This window comes from Pseudophryne corroboree, chromosome 10, assembly GCF_028390025.1.
Source record: "Pseudophryne corroboree isolate aPseCor3 chromosome 10, aPseCor3.hap2, whole genome shotgun sequence".
NCBI classification, from domain to species: Eukaryota; Metazoa; Chordata; class Amphibia; order Anura; family Myobatrachidae; genus Pseudophryne; species Pseudophryne corroboree.
In genome coordinates, this window is record NC_086453.1 from 337,084,360 (window position 1) to 337,099,142 (window position 14,783).

Below are 14,783 nucleotides of genomic sequence, written 5' to 3' on the forward strand. Positions count from 1 at the left end.
GGACGAATGGTCCGGATCGCATCTTCAGATGCATCAGCGGATAATCCTGTCTCCAAGGACAAGGGTGTCTCTTCTGTGGTGGCTGCAGAGTGCTCATCTACTAGAGGGCAGCAGTTTCGGCATTCAGGACTGGGTCCTGGTGACCACGGATGCCAGCCTGAGAGGCTGGGGAGCAGTCACACTGGGAAGAAATTTCCAAGGAGTGTGGTCAAGTCTGGAGACTTCTCTCCACATAAATATACTGGAGCTAAGGGCAATTTACAATGCTCTGAGCCTAGGAAGACCTCTGCTTCAAAGTCAACCGGTGCTGATCCAGTCGGACAACATCACGGCAGTCGCCCACGTAAACAGACAGGGCGGCACAAGAAGCAGGAGGGCAATGGCAGCAAGGATTCTTCGCTGGGCGAAAAATCATGTGATAACACTGTTAGCGGTGTTCATTCCGGGAGTGGACAACTGGGAAGCAGACTTCCTCAGCAGGCACGACCTCCACCCGGGAGAGTGGAGACTTCATCTGGAAGTCTTCCACATGATTGTGAACCGTTGGGAAAGACCAAAGGTGGACATGATGGCGTCCCGTCTGAACAAAAAACTGGACAGGTATTGCGCCAGGTCAAGAGACCCTCAGGCAATAGCTGGGACGCTCTGGTAACACCGTGGGTGTACCAGTCGGTGTATGTGTTCCCTCCTCTGCCTCTCACACCCAAGGTACTGAGAATTATAAGAAGGAGAGGAGTAAGAACTATACTCGTGGCTCCGGATTGGCCAAGAAGGACTTGGTACCCGGAACTTCAAGAGATACTAAGAAGGGACTTGCTTCAGCAAGGATCATGTCTGTTCCAAGACTTACCGCGGCTGCGTTTGACGGCATGGAGGTTGAACGCTGGATCCTAAGGGAAAAAGGCATTCCGGAAGAGGTCATCCCTACCCTGGTCAGAGCCAGGAAGGAGGTGACCACACAACATTATCACCGCATTTGGCGAAAATATGTTGCATGGTGTGAGGCCAGGAAGGCCCCCACGGAGGAATTTCAACTCGGTCGATTCCTACATTTCCTGAAAACAGGAGTGTCTATGTGCCTCAAATTGGGGTCCATTAAGGTTCAAATTTCGGCCCTGTCGATTTTCTTCCAGAAAGAATTGGCTTCAGTTCCTGAAGTCCAGAATTTTGTCAAGGGAGTACTGCATATACAATCCCCTTTTGTGCCTCCAGTGGCACTGTGGGATCTCAACGTAGTTCTGGGATTCCTCAAATCACATTGGTTTAAACCGCTCAAATCTGTGGATTTGAAATATCTCACATGGAAAGTGACCATGCTGTTGGCCCTGGCCTCGGCCAGGCAAGTGTCAGAATTGGCGGCTTTGTCTCACAAAAGCCCATATCTGATTGTCCATTCGGACAGGGCAGAGCTGCGGACTCGTCCCCAGTTTCTCCCTAAGGTGGTGTCAGCGTTTCACCTGAACCAGCTTATTGTGGTACCTGCGGATACTAGGGACTTGGAGGACTCCAAGTTGCTAGATGTTGTCAGGGCCCTGAAAATATATGTTTCCAGGACGGCTGGAGTCAGGAAAACTGACTTGCTGTTATCCTGTATGCACCCAACAAACGGGGTGCTCTTGCTTCTAAGCAGACGATTGCTAGTTGGATGTGTAGTACAATTCAGCTTGCACATTCTGTGGCAGGCCTGCCACAGCCAAAATATGTAAATGCCCATTCCACAAGGAAGGTGGGCTCATCTTGGGCGGCTGCCCGAGGGGTCTCGGCTTTACAACTTGGCCGAGCTGCTACTTGGTCAGGGGCAAACACGTTTGCAAAATTCTACAAATTTGATACCCTGGCTGAGGAGGACCTGGAGTTCTCTCATTCGGTGCTGCAGAGTCATCCGCACTCTCCCGCCCGTTTGGGAGCTTTGGTATAATCCCCATGGTCCTTACGGAGTCCCCAGCATCCACTTAGGACGTCAGAGAAAATAAGAATTTACTTACCGATAATTCTATTTCTCGTAGTCCGTAGTGGATGCTGGGCGCCCATCCCAAGTGCGGATTGTCTGCAATACTCGTACATAGTTATTGTTAAACAAAAATCTGGTTATTATTGTTGTGAGCCATCTTTTCAGAGGCTCCGCTGTTATCATGCTGTTAACTGGGTTCAGATCACAGGTTGTACAGTGTGATTGGTGTGGCTGGTATGAGTCTTACCCGGGATTCAAAATCCTTCCTTATTGTGTACGCTCGTCCGGGCACAGTATCCTAACTGAGGCTTGGAGGAGGGTCATAGGGGGAGGAGCCAGTGCACACCACCTGATCCTAAAGCTTTTACTTTTGTGCCCTGTCTCCTGCGGAGCCGCTATTCCCCATGGTCCTTACGGAGTCCCCAGCATCCACTACGGACTACGAGAAATAGAATTATCGGTAAGTAAATTCTTATTTTTTTTCAAGCGGAGGATAAAGTAATCCAAATCTGAGAAATAAGATAGCCAGTGTCACAGGCAGCGCACGTAGCAATTAATAGGAGGCACATGGTGGAAGAATGTAAATGATAGAACAGGGTGAAATGATCTCTAGATTATCTTCAGGTTCACAATTTATATATTATATATAGATTTGTCCCATATGTTCTGGAAATTGTAATTGTTTTTTGTTTGGCCTCCGCAGCTCCTCCCACCTTCACGGAAACTCCCCCCCAATACCTGGAGGTAAAGGAGGGAAGCAGCATCACGTTAACTTGCACTGCGTTTGGGAACCCTAAACCTACTGTCACGTGGCTACGAGAGGGAGAGTTCCTGGGGGGAACCACAAAATATCAGGTATTTATTTTTGGAGGAGGCATTGTGACATACATGTACAGTGGTATTGTGCAGCTGTCTGTACATGCAGGCTGATTACTGTACATATCCTGTAACATACAGATTAATAGAGGTGTTATGTGTTCTCATTCTGTATTTATAAACCACTGTATAATACCAGGGGTTACATGTAACATGCAGGAGAGGTGGTACTGTGCATCTGTCTGTAAATGCAGACTAAGAACATACATATATCATGGCTAACTTCAAACATTATAGGAGGAGTGGTACTGTGCATCTGTCTGTAAATGCAGACTAAGAACATACATATATCATGGCTAACTTCAAACATTATAGGAGGAGTGGTACTGTGCATCTGTCTGTAAATGCAGACTAAGAACATACATATATCATGGCTAACTTCAAACATTATAGGAGGAGTGGTACTGTGCATCTCTCTGTGCATGCAGACTAAGAACATATATCAAGGGTTACATCAAACATTATAGGAGGAGTGGTACTGTGCATCTCTCTGTGCATGCAGACTAAGAACATATATCAAGGGTTACATCAAACATTATAGGAGGGGTGGTACTGTGCATCTCTCTGTGCATGCAGACTAAGAACATATATCAAGGGTTACATCAAACATAGGAGGAGTGGTACTGTGCATCTGTCTGTGCATGTAGACTAAGTACATATATCAAGGGTTACATCAAACATTATAGGAGGGGTGGTACTGTGCATCTGTCTGTGCATGCAGACTAAGAACATATATCAAGGGTTACATCAAACATTATAGGAGGGGTGGTACTGTGCATCTCTCTGTGCATGCAGACTAAAAACATATATCAAGGGTTACATCAAACATTATAGGAGGAGTGGTACTGTGCATCTGTCTGTGCATGCAGACTAAGTACATATATCAAGGGTTACATCAAACATTATAGGAGGAGTGGTACTGTGCATCTCTCTGTGCATGCAGACTAAGAACATATATCAAGGGTTACATCAAACATTATAGGAGGGGTGGTACTGTGCATCTCTCTGTGCATGCAGACTAAGAACATATATCAAGGGTTACATCAAACATAGGAGGAGTGGTACTGTGCATCTGTCTGTGCATGTAGACTAAGTACATATATCAAGGGTTACATCAAACATTATAGGAGGGGTGGTACTGTGCATCTGTCTGTGCATGCAGACTAAGAACATATATCAAGGGTTACATCAAACATTATAGGAGGGGTGGTACTGTGCATCTCTCTGTGCATGCAGACTAAAAACATATATCAAGGGTTACATCAAACATTATAGGAGGAGTGGTACTGTGCATCTGTCTGTGCATGCAGACTAAGTACATATATCAAGGGTTACATCAAACATTATAGGAGGGGTGGTACTGTGCATCTGTCTGTGCATGCAGACTAAGAACATATATCAAGGGTTACATCAAACATTATAGGAGGGGTGGTACTGTGCATCTGTCTGTACATGCAGACTTGGGGGGTAATTCAGTCTGGATCCCTGCAGCGGCAGTGATCGCAGTCTGAATCCCTATGTGCACCCGGGAGCCCAGTGAGATGCTAACAGCATCTCCGGGCTGCGATCGTCTCTGCCTGACTGACAGGCAGAGGTGGTCGCGGGGTGGGAGGGGGCATGCCAACGGCGTTAGGACACGTTGGCGGGATGCGGTCTGGGCAACAAAGTCGTGTCCAGACCGTTGCGGGGCGGGCCGTGGCAGCTGCGTGATGTCACACGCAGCCGCTGCGACCCAGGATGCGGCGAGTAGTGGCCTGCCAGCGCGCTGGAGCTGCGCTGGTAGGGAGCTACTCAGCGGGTGCAAAAGCATCGCCGCTGTGCGATGCTTTTGCACCCTTGCGGGGTGGTAGGGCCAAACATGCGGGGCGGACGAGCCCTGTGCTGGGCAGCCCCCGCATGTCAGAGTAAATGATCGTAGATGTGCTAAATTTAGCATATATATGATCAGATCTGAATTAACCCCTAAGAACATATACCAGGGGTTACATCTAACATACAGATAGGAGAGGTGGTACTGTGCATCTGTCTGTGCATGCAGACTAAGAGCATATACCAGGGGTTACATCTAGTATACAGATAGGAGAGGTGGTACTGTGCATCTGTCTGTGCATGCAGACTAAGAGCATATACCAGGGGTTACATCTAGTATACAGATAGGAGAGGTGATACTGTGCATCTGTCTGTGCATGCAGGCTAAAAACATATACCAGGGGTTACATCTAGTATACAGATAGGAGTGGTGGTACTGTGCATGTGTCTGTGCATGCAGGCTAAAAACATATACCAGTGGTTACATCTAGTATACAGATAGGAGTGGTGGTACTGTGCATGTGTCTGTGCATGCAGGCTAAGAGCATATACCAGAGGTTACATCTAATATACAGATAGGAGTGGTGGTACTGTGCATCTGTCTGTGCATGCAGACTAAGAGCATATACCAGGGGTTACATCTAATATACAGATAGGAGAGGTGGTACTGTGCATCTGTCTGTGCATGCAGGCTAAGAGCATATACCAGGGGTTAAATCTAACATACAGATAGGAGTGGTGGTACTGTGCATCTGTCTGTGCATGCAGGCTAAGAGCATATACCAGGGGTTACATCTAACATACAGACAGGAGAGGTGGTACTGTGCATGCAGACTAAGAACATATATCTTATGTACAGTATGTGACACTTCATTACATTATGGGGACAATCCAGTTGGGTGGGTGCGAGTTTCTGACACCCGTGAACTAGCGTGGCAAAGTCCACACTTTACAGAAGCCCAAACCTCAGGACTGTGAGCACCTTTGAGCTAATTCGGGCAGAAATCGTCCCGCTAGGGAACGCAATGCGGTGCCATTGCCAGCGTTCAACACCACAGATACTTGGATCTAATTGTATTGACGCCTTATTGTGTAGAAATAGGAGAGTGCGACTCATTTTCATCATTTATAACACAAGCTGGACGTAATCTTGAGATATTTGCTATTCTACAACAAGTAACTGCAAGTTTTGTGCCATTAGTTTAAAGTTTGCAAAATGCTTCTGCCTCTTAATGAGAACCCAAAATGTTTGTGATCCCGCCAGTAGGTTAGTGGCATACAAGTACTTTGGGTTCCTGTGTATGTACCCTGCACTATTAATATGACCGCACTATTAAATACAGGCACTTGGCTTAGTTAGGCTGACACCAGACCTGACGAGGCCACAGGCAATGCAGAATTGGCTCTTCATGTACACGGTTCAGTCAGTTTGGATGTGTGCTATGACCGATTAATATGAGCATGTGATTGCCGTGTAACCACAACCTAACTTGGTGCCACGCAGGTAAATGACGGGAGTTTGACGATCTCATCCATTGGGCGAGAAGACCGAGGCTCTTACACCTGCCGCGCTACCAGTATTCAGGGAGAAGCTGTTCACAGTACACGGATTCTAGTACAAGGTAATGGTCCCCACGCTGCCCTCACTAGGAGCCTGAGCCGAGTGCTCCCCAGTGTCCTGCCCTCGCTGGCTGGGCTCCAGGTGACAGCATGTGCTGTTTCGGGCAGCTGAGGTAATCTTTGTTCCTGTCCCCAGGGTCGCCCTTCATTGTTTCCCCTCCCGAGAACATCACAGTTAACATTTCCCAGGATGCTCTGTTCACATGCCAAGCCGAAGCGTATCCAGGGAACCTCACCTACACCTGGTACTGGCAGGAGGAAAACGTCTTTTTTAGAAAGTGAGTACGGTTGGGAGAAAAGGAGAATACCCTTTTAATTCTTTCTGTGTTACCGCCATTGTCGCCAAAATAAATCGGCGTACTCCTGTACAATGTATCGCGCATAAAGTAACGGTGTCATCACCATACAGAATATTGTGTAACAATCAATGATCCTGTCAGCAAAGTGTTACATTGTACATTGGCGGTCATTCCGAGTTGATCGCAAGCTGCCGTTGTTCGCAGCGCAGCGATCAGGCCAAAAAATCTGCATTTCTGCGCATGCGTACGGGGCGCAGTGCACGCGTGCGACGTACTTTCACAAAAAACTATGCAGTTTCACACAAGGTCTAGCGACGCTTTTCAGTCGCACTGTTGATTGTTGAATGATTGACAGGAAGTGGGTGTTTCTGGGGGGTAGCTGGCCGTTTTCCAGGAGTGTGCTAAAAAACGCAGGCGTGACAGGTAAAAACGCAGGCGTGCCTGGGGAAACGGGGGAGTGGCTGGCCGAACGCAGGGCATGTATGTGACGTCAAACCAGGAACCCAAGAGTCTGAAGTGATCGCAAGGAAGGAGTAGGTTTGCAGCTACTCTGAAACTGCTTGAAAAAATGTCAGCACTATCCTGCTAACCTTTCGGTCGCACTTCTGCTAAGCTAAGATACACTCCCAGAGGGCGTCGGCTTAACGTGTGCACTGCTGCTAACAGCAGATAGCGAGCGATCAACTCGGAATGAGGGCCATTGTTCTTGTAGTGTGTGCTGTTACACGTGGGCTCATATGCCATTGCCACAGTTGCGCCAAACGGCCCTTCTTGGCGCGTTGGGTACCATGTGACTGCTTGCGTCGAATATGTATCTTAGTCGCGATGCGACAAAACCCTTTCACGAGACTATAGTACTCTACAATTTTGATAAACATAACTTGTGTGCTGGTCTGCATATGAAGTGCTGTGATGATGCTGCGTCAGCGTCAGAGATGTGATTAATTTGCGATTTTGTACATACAGTATGTAAAATTCATGTGCAGTTGAAGTCTCAGCTCGGCGTCTCTGCTACAGAGTGAGCGGCGTCTCCGCTGCGTCTGCAGAGCGAATCAGATGCAAATTGTTAAAAAAAAGTTGCTACACTCCACTCGGTGCTGCTCTCTCATGCCAGACATCGCATGCCGCAAGGTTTGTGAGAACACATCTTAGGCGTGATGTAATAAAGGGAAAATGAGGTAAAACCCGCATTTCTCTGACGTCCTAGTGGATGCTGGGGACTCCGTCAGGACCAAGGGGATATAGCGGCTCCGCAGGAGACAGGGCACAATAATAAAAGCTTTAGGATCAGGTGGTGTGCACTGGCTCCTCCCCCTATGACCCTCCTCCAAGCCTCAGTTAGATTTTTGTGCCCGACGAGAAGGGTGCAATCTAGGTGGCTCTCCTGAGCTGCTTAGAATAAAAGTTTATGTTAGGTTTTTTATTTTCAGTGAGTCCTGCTGGCAACAGGCTCACTGCTACGAGGGACTTAGGGGAGAGAAGAAAACTCACCTGCGTGCAGGATGGATTTGCTTCTTAGGCTACTGGACACCATTAGCTCCAGAGGGAGTCGGAACACAGGTCTCACCCTGGGGTTCGTCCCGGAGCCGTGCCGCCGACCCCCCTTACAGATGCCGAAGTTGAAGAGGTCCAGAAACAGGCGGCAGAAGACTTTCAGTCTTCATAAGGTAGCGCACAGCACTGCAGCTGTGCGCCATTGTTGTCAGCACACTTCACCAACAGTCACCAACTGTCACTGAGGGTGCAGGGCGCTGGGGGGGGCGCTCTGGGCAGCAATGTATTATACCTTTTATGGCTAAAATACATCACATATAGCCCTTGAGGCTATATGGATGTATTTAACCCCTGCCAGATCTCACAAACTCCGGGAGAAGAGCCCGCCGAAAAGGGGGCGGGGCCTATTCTCCTCAGCACACGGCGCCATTTTCCTGCTCAGCTCTGCTGTGAGGAAGGCTCCCAGGCTCTCCCCTGCACTGCACTACAGAAACAGGGTTAAAACAGAGAGGGGGGGCACTTATTTGGCGATATGATTACATATATAAAAATGCTATAAGGGAAAACACTTGTATAAGGGGTTGTCCCGGTATAATTATAGCGTTTTTGGTGTGTGCTGGCAAACTCTCCCTCTGTCTCCCCAAAGGGCTAGTGGGGTCCTGTCCTCTGTCAGAGCATTCCCTGTGTGTGTGCTGTGTGTCGGTACGTGTGTGTCGACATGTAGGAGGACGATGTTGGTGAGGAGGCGGAGCAAATTGCCTGTATTGGTGATGTCACTCTCTAGGGAGTCGACACTGGAATGGATGGCTTATTTAGGAATTACGTGATAATGTCAACACGCTGCAAGGTCGGTTGACGACATGAGACGGCCGGCAAACAAATTAGTACCTGTCCAGGCGTCTCAGACACCGTCAGGGGCTTGTAAAAACGCCCATTTACCTCAGTCGGTCGACACAGACACGGACACTGACTCCAGTGTCGACGGTGAAGAAACAAACGTATTTTCCTTTAGGGCCACACGTTTCATGTTAAGGGCAATGAAGGAGGTGTTACATATTTCTGATACTACAAGTACCACAAATAAGGGTATTATGTAGGGTGTGAATAAACTACTTGTAGTTTTTCCTGAATCAGATAAATTAAATGAAGTGTGTGATGATACGTGGGTTTCCTCCGATAGAAAATTATTGGCGGTATACCCTTTCCCGCCAGAAGTTAGGGCGAGTTGGGAAACACACCTTAGGGTGAATAAGGCGCTCACACGCTTATAAAAACAAGTGGCGTTACCGTCTCCAGATACGGCAGCCCTCAAGGAGCCAGCTGATAGGAAGCTGAAAAATATCCTAAAAGTATATACACATATACTGGTGTTATACTACGACCAGCAATCGCCTCAGCCTGGATGTGCAGCGCTGAGGGGGCTTGGTCGGATTTCCTGACTGAAAATATTGATACCCTTGACAGGGACAAGATTTTATTGACTATAGAGCATTTTAAGGATGCATTTCTATATATGCGAGATGCGCAGAGGGATATTTGCATTCTGGCATCAAGAGTAAATGTGATGTCCATATCTGCCAGACGACAGTGGTCAGGTGATGCAGATTCCAGACGGCACATGGAAGTATTGCCGTATAAAGGGGCGGTCCATCGGACCTGGTGGCCATGGCAACAGCTGAAAAATCCACCTTTTGTTACCCCAAGTCACATCTCAGCAGAAAAGGACACAGTCTTTTCAGTCTCAGTCCTTTCGTCCCCATAAGGGCAGGCGGGCAAAAGGGCCAGTCATATCTGCCCAGGGGTAGAGGAAAGGGAAGAAGACTGCAGCAGGCAGCCCATTCCCAGGAACAGAAGCCCTCCACAGCTTCTGCCAAGTCCGCAGCATGACGCTGGGGCCGTACAAGCGGACTCAGGTGCGGTAGGGGGTCATCTCAAGAGTTTCAGCACGCAGTGGGCTCACTCACAAGTGGACTCCTGGATCCTACACGTAGTATCCCAGGTGTACATTGGAAATTCGAGACCTCTCCCCCTCACAAGTTCCTGAAGTCTGCTTTACCAACGTCTCCCTCCGACAGGGAGGCAGTATTGGGAACAATTCACAGGCTGTATTCCCAGCAGGTGATAATCAAAGTACCCCTTCTACAACAAGGGAAGGGGTATTATTCCACACTATATTGTGGTACTGAAGCCAGACGGCTAGGTGAGATCTGAAATATTTGAACACTTACATACAAGCGTTCAAATCAAGATGGAGTCACTCAGAGCAGTGATAGCGAACCAGGAAGAAGGGGACGATATGGTGTCACTGGATATCAGGGACGCTTACCTACATGTCCAAATTTGCCCTTCTCACCAAGGGTACCTCAGGTTCGTGGTACAGAACTGTCACTATCAGTTCAGACGCTGCCGTTTGGATTGTCCACGGCACCCCGGGTCTTTACCAAGGTAATGGCCGAAATGATGATTCTTCTTAAAAGAAATATGGACGCTTTCCTGATAAGGGCAAGGTCCAGAGAACAGTTGGAGGTCGGAGTAGCACTATCTTAAGTAGTTCTACGACAGCACGAGTGGATTCTAAATATTCCAAAATCGCAGTTTTTTCCGACGACACGTCTACTGTTCCTAGGGATGATTCTGGACACAGTCCAGAAAAGGATGTTTTCTCCCGGAGAAGAAAGCCAGGGAGTTATCCGAGCTAGTCAGGAACCTCCTAAAACCAGGAAAAGTATCAGTGCATCATTGCACAAGGATCCTGTGAAAAATGGTGGTTTCTTACAAAGCGATCCCATTCGGTAGATTTCACGCAAGAACCTTTACGTGGGATCTGCTGGAAAAATGGTCCGGATCGCATCTTCAGATGCATCAGCGGATAACCCTGTCTCCAAGGACAAGGGTGTTTCTTCTGCGGTGGCTGCAGAGTGCTCATCTATGAAAGGGCCGCAGATTCGGCATTCAGGACTGGGTCCTGGTGACCACGGATGCCAGCCTGAGTGGCTGGGGAGCAGTCACACAAGGAAAAAATTTCCAGAGAGTGTGATCGAGTCTGGAGACTTCTCTCCACATAAATATACTGGAGCTAAGGGCAATTTACAATGCTCTAAGCTTAGCAAGACCTCTGCTTCAAGGTCAGCCGGTATTGATCCAGTGGGACAACATCACGGCAGTCGCCCACGTAAACAGACAGGGCGGCACAAGAAGCAGGAGGGAAATGGCAGAAACTGCAAGGATTCTTCGCTGGGCGAAAAATCATGTGATAACACTCTCAGCAGTGTTCATTCCGGGAGTGGAAAACTGGGAAGCAGACTTCCTCAGCAGGCATGACCTCCACCCGGGAGAGTGGGGACTTCATCGGGAAGTCTTCCACATGATTGTAAACCGTTGTGAAAAACCAAAGGTGGACATGATGGCGTCCCGCCTGAAAAAAAAAAAACTAGATATTGCGCCAGGTCAAGGGACCCTCAGGCAATAGCGGTGGACGCTCTGGTAACACTGTGGATGTACCAGTCAGAGTATGTGTTCCCTCCTATGCCTCTCATACAAAAAGTACTGAGAATCATAAGAGGGAGATGAGTAAGAATGATACTCGTGGTTCCGGATTGGCCAAGAAGGACTTGGTACCCGAAACTTCAAGAGATGTTCACGGAAGACCCGTGGCCTCTACCTTTAAGAAAGGACCTGCTCCAGCAGGGGCCTTGTCTGTTCCAAGACTTACCGCGGCCGCGTTTGACGGCATGGCGGTTGAACGCCGGATCCTGAAAGGGCATTCCAGATGAAGTCATCCCTACCCTGGTCGAAGACAGGAAGGATGTAACCGCAAAACATTTTCACCGCATTTGGCGAAGATATGTTGCGTGGTGTGAGGCCAAGAAGGCCCCTACAGAGGAATTCCAACTGGGTCGTTTCCTACATTTCCTGAAAACAGGACTGTCTATGGGCCTAAAATTAGGGTCCATTAAGGTTCAAATTTCGGCCCTGTCGAATTTCTTCCAGAAAGAACTGGCTTTAGTGCCTGACGTTCAGATGTTTGTAAAAGGGGTACTGCATATACAGCCTCCTTTTGTGCCCCAGTGGCACCTTGGGATCTCAATGTTGTTTTGAGTTTCCTAAAGTCACATTGGTTTGAACCACTCACCACTGTGGACTTAAAATATCTCACATGGAAGGTGACGATGCTATTAGCCCTGGCTTCAGCCAGGCGTGTGTCAGAATTGGCGGCTTTATCATATATAAAGCCCTTACTTAATTTTTCATTCTGACAGGGCAGAATTGAGGACTCGTCCTCAATTTCTCCTTAAGGTGTTTTCTGTTTTTCACATGAACCAACCTATTGTGGTACCTGCGGGTACTAGGGACTTGGAGGACTCCAAGTTACTTGACGTTGTCAGGGCCCTGAAAAATATGTTTCCAGGAAGGCTGGAGTCAGAAAATCTGACTCGCTGTTTAGCCTGTATGCACCCAACAAGATGGGTGCTCCTGCTTCTAAGCAGACGATTGCTCGCTGGATTTGTAATACAATTCAGTTTACACATTCTGTGGCAGGCCTGCCACAGCCAAAATCGGTAAAAGCCCATTCCAAAAGGAAGGGGGCTCATCTTGGGCGACTGCCCGAGGGGTCTCGGCTGTACAACTTTGCCGAGCAGTTACTTGGTCAGGGGAAAACACGTTTGCTAAATTCTACAAATTTGATACCCTGGCTGAGGAGGACATGGAGTTCTCTCATTCGGTGCTGCAGGGTCATCCGCACTCTCCCGCCCGTTTGGGAGCTTTGGTATAATCCCCATGGTCCTGACGGAGTCCCCAGCATCCACTAGGACGTCAGAGAAAATAAGATTTTACTTACCGATAAATCTATTTCTCGTAGTCCGTAGTGGATGCTGGGCGCCCATCCCAAGTGCGGATTGTCTGCAATACTTGTACATAGTTATTGTTACAAAAATCGGGTTATTCTTGTTGTGAGCCATCTTTTCAGAGGCTCCTTCGTTGTTATCATACTGTTAACTGGGTTCAGATCACAGGTTGTACGGTGTGATTGGTGTGGCTGGTATGAGTCTTACCCGGGATTCAATATCCTTCCTTATTATGCACGCTCGTCCGGGCACAGTATCCTAACTGAGGCTTGGAGGAGGGTCATAGGGGGAGGAGCCAGTGCACACCACCTGATCCTAAAGCTTTTATTATTGTGCCCTGTCTCCTGCGGAGCCGCTATATCCCCTTGGTCCTGACGGAGTCCCCAGCATCCACTACGGACTACGAGAAATAGATTTATCGGTAAGTAAAATCTTATTTTTCATATGTACTAAGACCCGGCCGCCGGGTTTTCGCCGCCAAGGGTAAGCCTATGGGCTTCTTACCACTAGCCGCCGCGCCGCTCTCACCTCCCCCCGGCATACCTGCGTGCAGACAGCCCTGGTCCTGGAACCCACACTCCTCCTCCCTCTAGCAACACAGTCGGAGGTCCTTGCGGCTGCAGGGAGGAGGAGGAGCCTGGGACTCAGTCTGCCTGCTTGCCGGTGTCTGGGAGGTGACGGAGACCCCCGCACAACCTTCTGGTAGGTATCGCGGGGGCCTCTGTCACCACATTGTGATGTTAATCGCATATGGTAGCAGATATGCGATTGGCATCGCTGCGGGGGGCGGCAATGTATTTTAATACATCCCGCCCCTTGTACATTGTTCCTATAGTATCTGATGTTACGTTGTATAGTGCTCATTTAGGTGGTCAATCCGAGTTGATCACTCGCTAGCAGTTTTTAGCAGCCGTGCAAACGATAAGCCGCCGCCCACTGGGAGTGTATTTTAGCTTAGCAGAAGTGCGAATGAAAGGATCGCAGAGCGGCTACAAAATAATTTTGTGCAGTTTCAGAGTAGCTTCAGACCTACTCAGCGCTTGCGATCACTTCAGACTATTCAGTTCCTGATTTGACGTCACAAACCCGCCCTGCGTTTTTCCTGGCACACCTGCGTTTTTTCGAACACTCCCTGAAAACGGTCAGTTGACACCCAGAAACGCCCTCTTCCTGTCAATCACTCTGCGGCCAGTACTGCGACTGAAATGCTTCGCTAGACCCTGTGCAAAACTGCATCATTCGTTGTGCCCGTACGACGCGCGTGCGCATTGCGCCGCATACGCATGCGCAGAACTGCGTTTTTTTAGCCTGATCTCTGCACTGCGAACAAATGCAGCTAGCGATCAACTCGGAATGACCCCCTTAGTGTGTTATGTTACGTTGTACAGTGCTCATGTAGTGTAGTGTGTGATGTTACGTTGTACAGTGCTCATGTAGTGTAGTGTGTTATGTTACGTTGTACAGTGCTCATGTAGTGTAGTGTGTGATGTTACGTTGTACAGTGCTCGTGTAGTGTAGTATGTGATGTTACGTTGTACATTGTTCCTGTAGTATCTGATGTTACATTGTACATTGTTCCTGTAGTATCTGATGTTATGTTGTACAGTGCTCCTTTAGTGTGTTATGTTACGTTGTACAGTGCTCATGTAGTGTAGTGTGTTATGTTACGTTGTACAGTACTCGTGTAGTGTGTGCTGTTATGTTGTACATTGTTCCTGTAGTATCTGATGTTATGTTGTACAGTGCTCCTTTAGTGTTATGTTACGTTGTACAGTGCTCATGTAGTGTAGTGTGTTATGTTACGTTGTACAGTGCTCGTGTAGTGTGTGCTGTTATGTTGTACATTGTTCCTGTAGTATCTGATGTTATGTTGTACAGTGCTCCTTT

The 14,783-nt window shown here is 48.3% G+C and overlaps 1 protein-coding gene across 3 annotated transcripts in view; it reads left to right on the forward strand.

Moving 5' to 3' along the window:
• IGSF9B (immunoglobulin superfamily member 9B) overlaps positions 1-14,783 on the forward strand; it is a 158,536-nt gene that overhangs the window by 67,732 nt on the left and 76,021 nt on the right. For all 3 annotated transcript variants that reach the window (XM_063943611.1, XM_063943612.1, XM_063943613.1), the window contains exons 4-6: positions 2,655-2,806; positions 6,141-6,258; positions 6,393-6,534. In XM_063943611.1, coding sequence (XP_063799681.1) covers positions 2,655-2,806; positions 6,141-6,258; positions 6,393-6,534 — 412 coding nt within the window. The remainder of the gene's footprint in view (positions 1-2,654; positions 2,807-6,140; positions 6,259-6,392; positions 6,535-14,783) is intronic.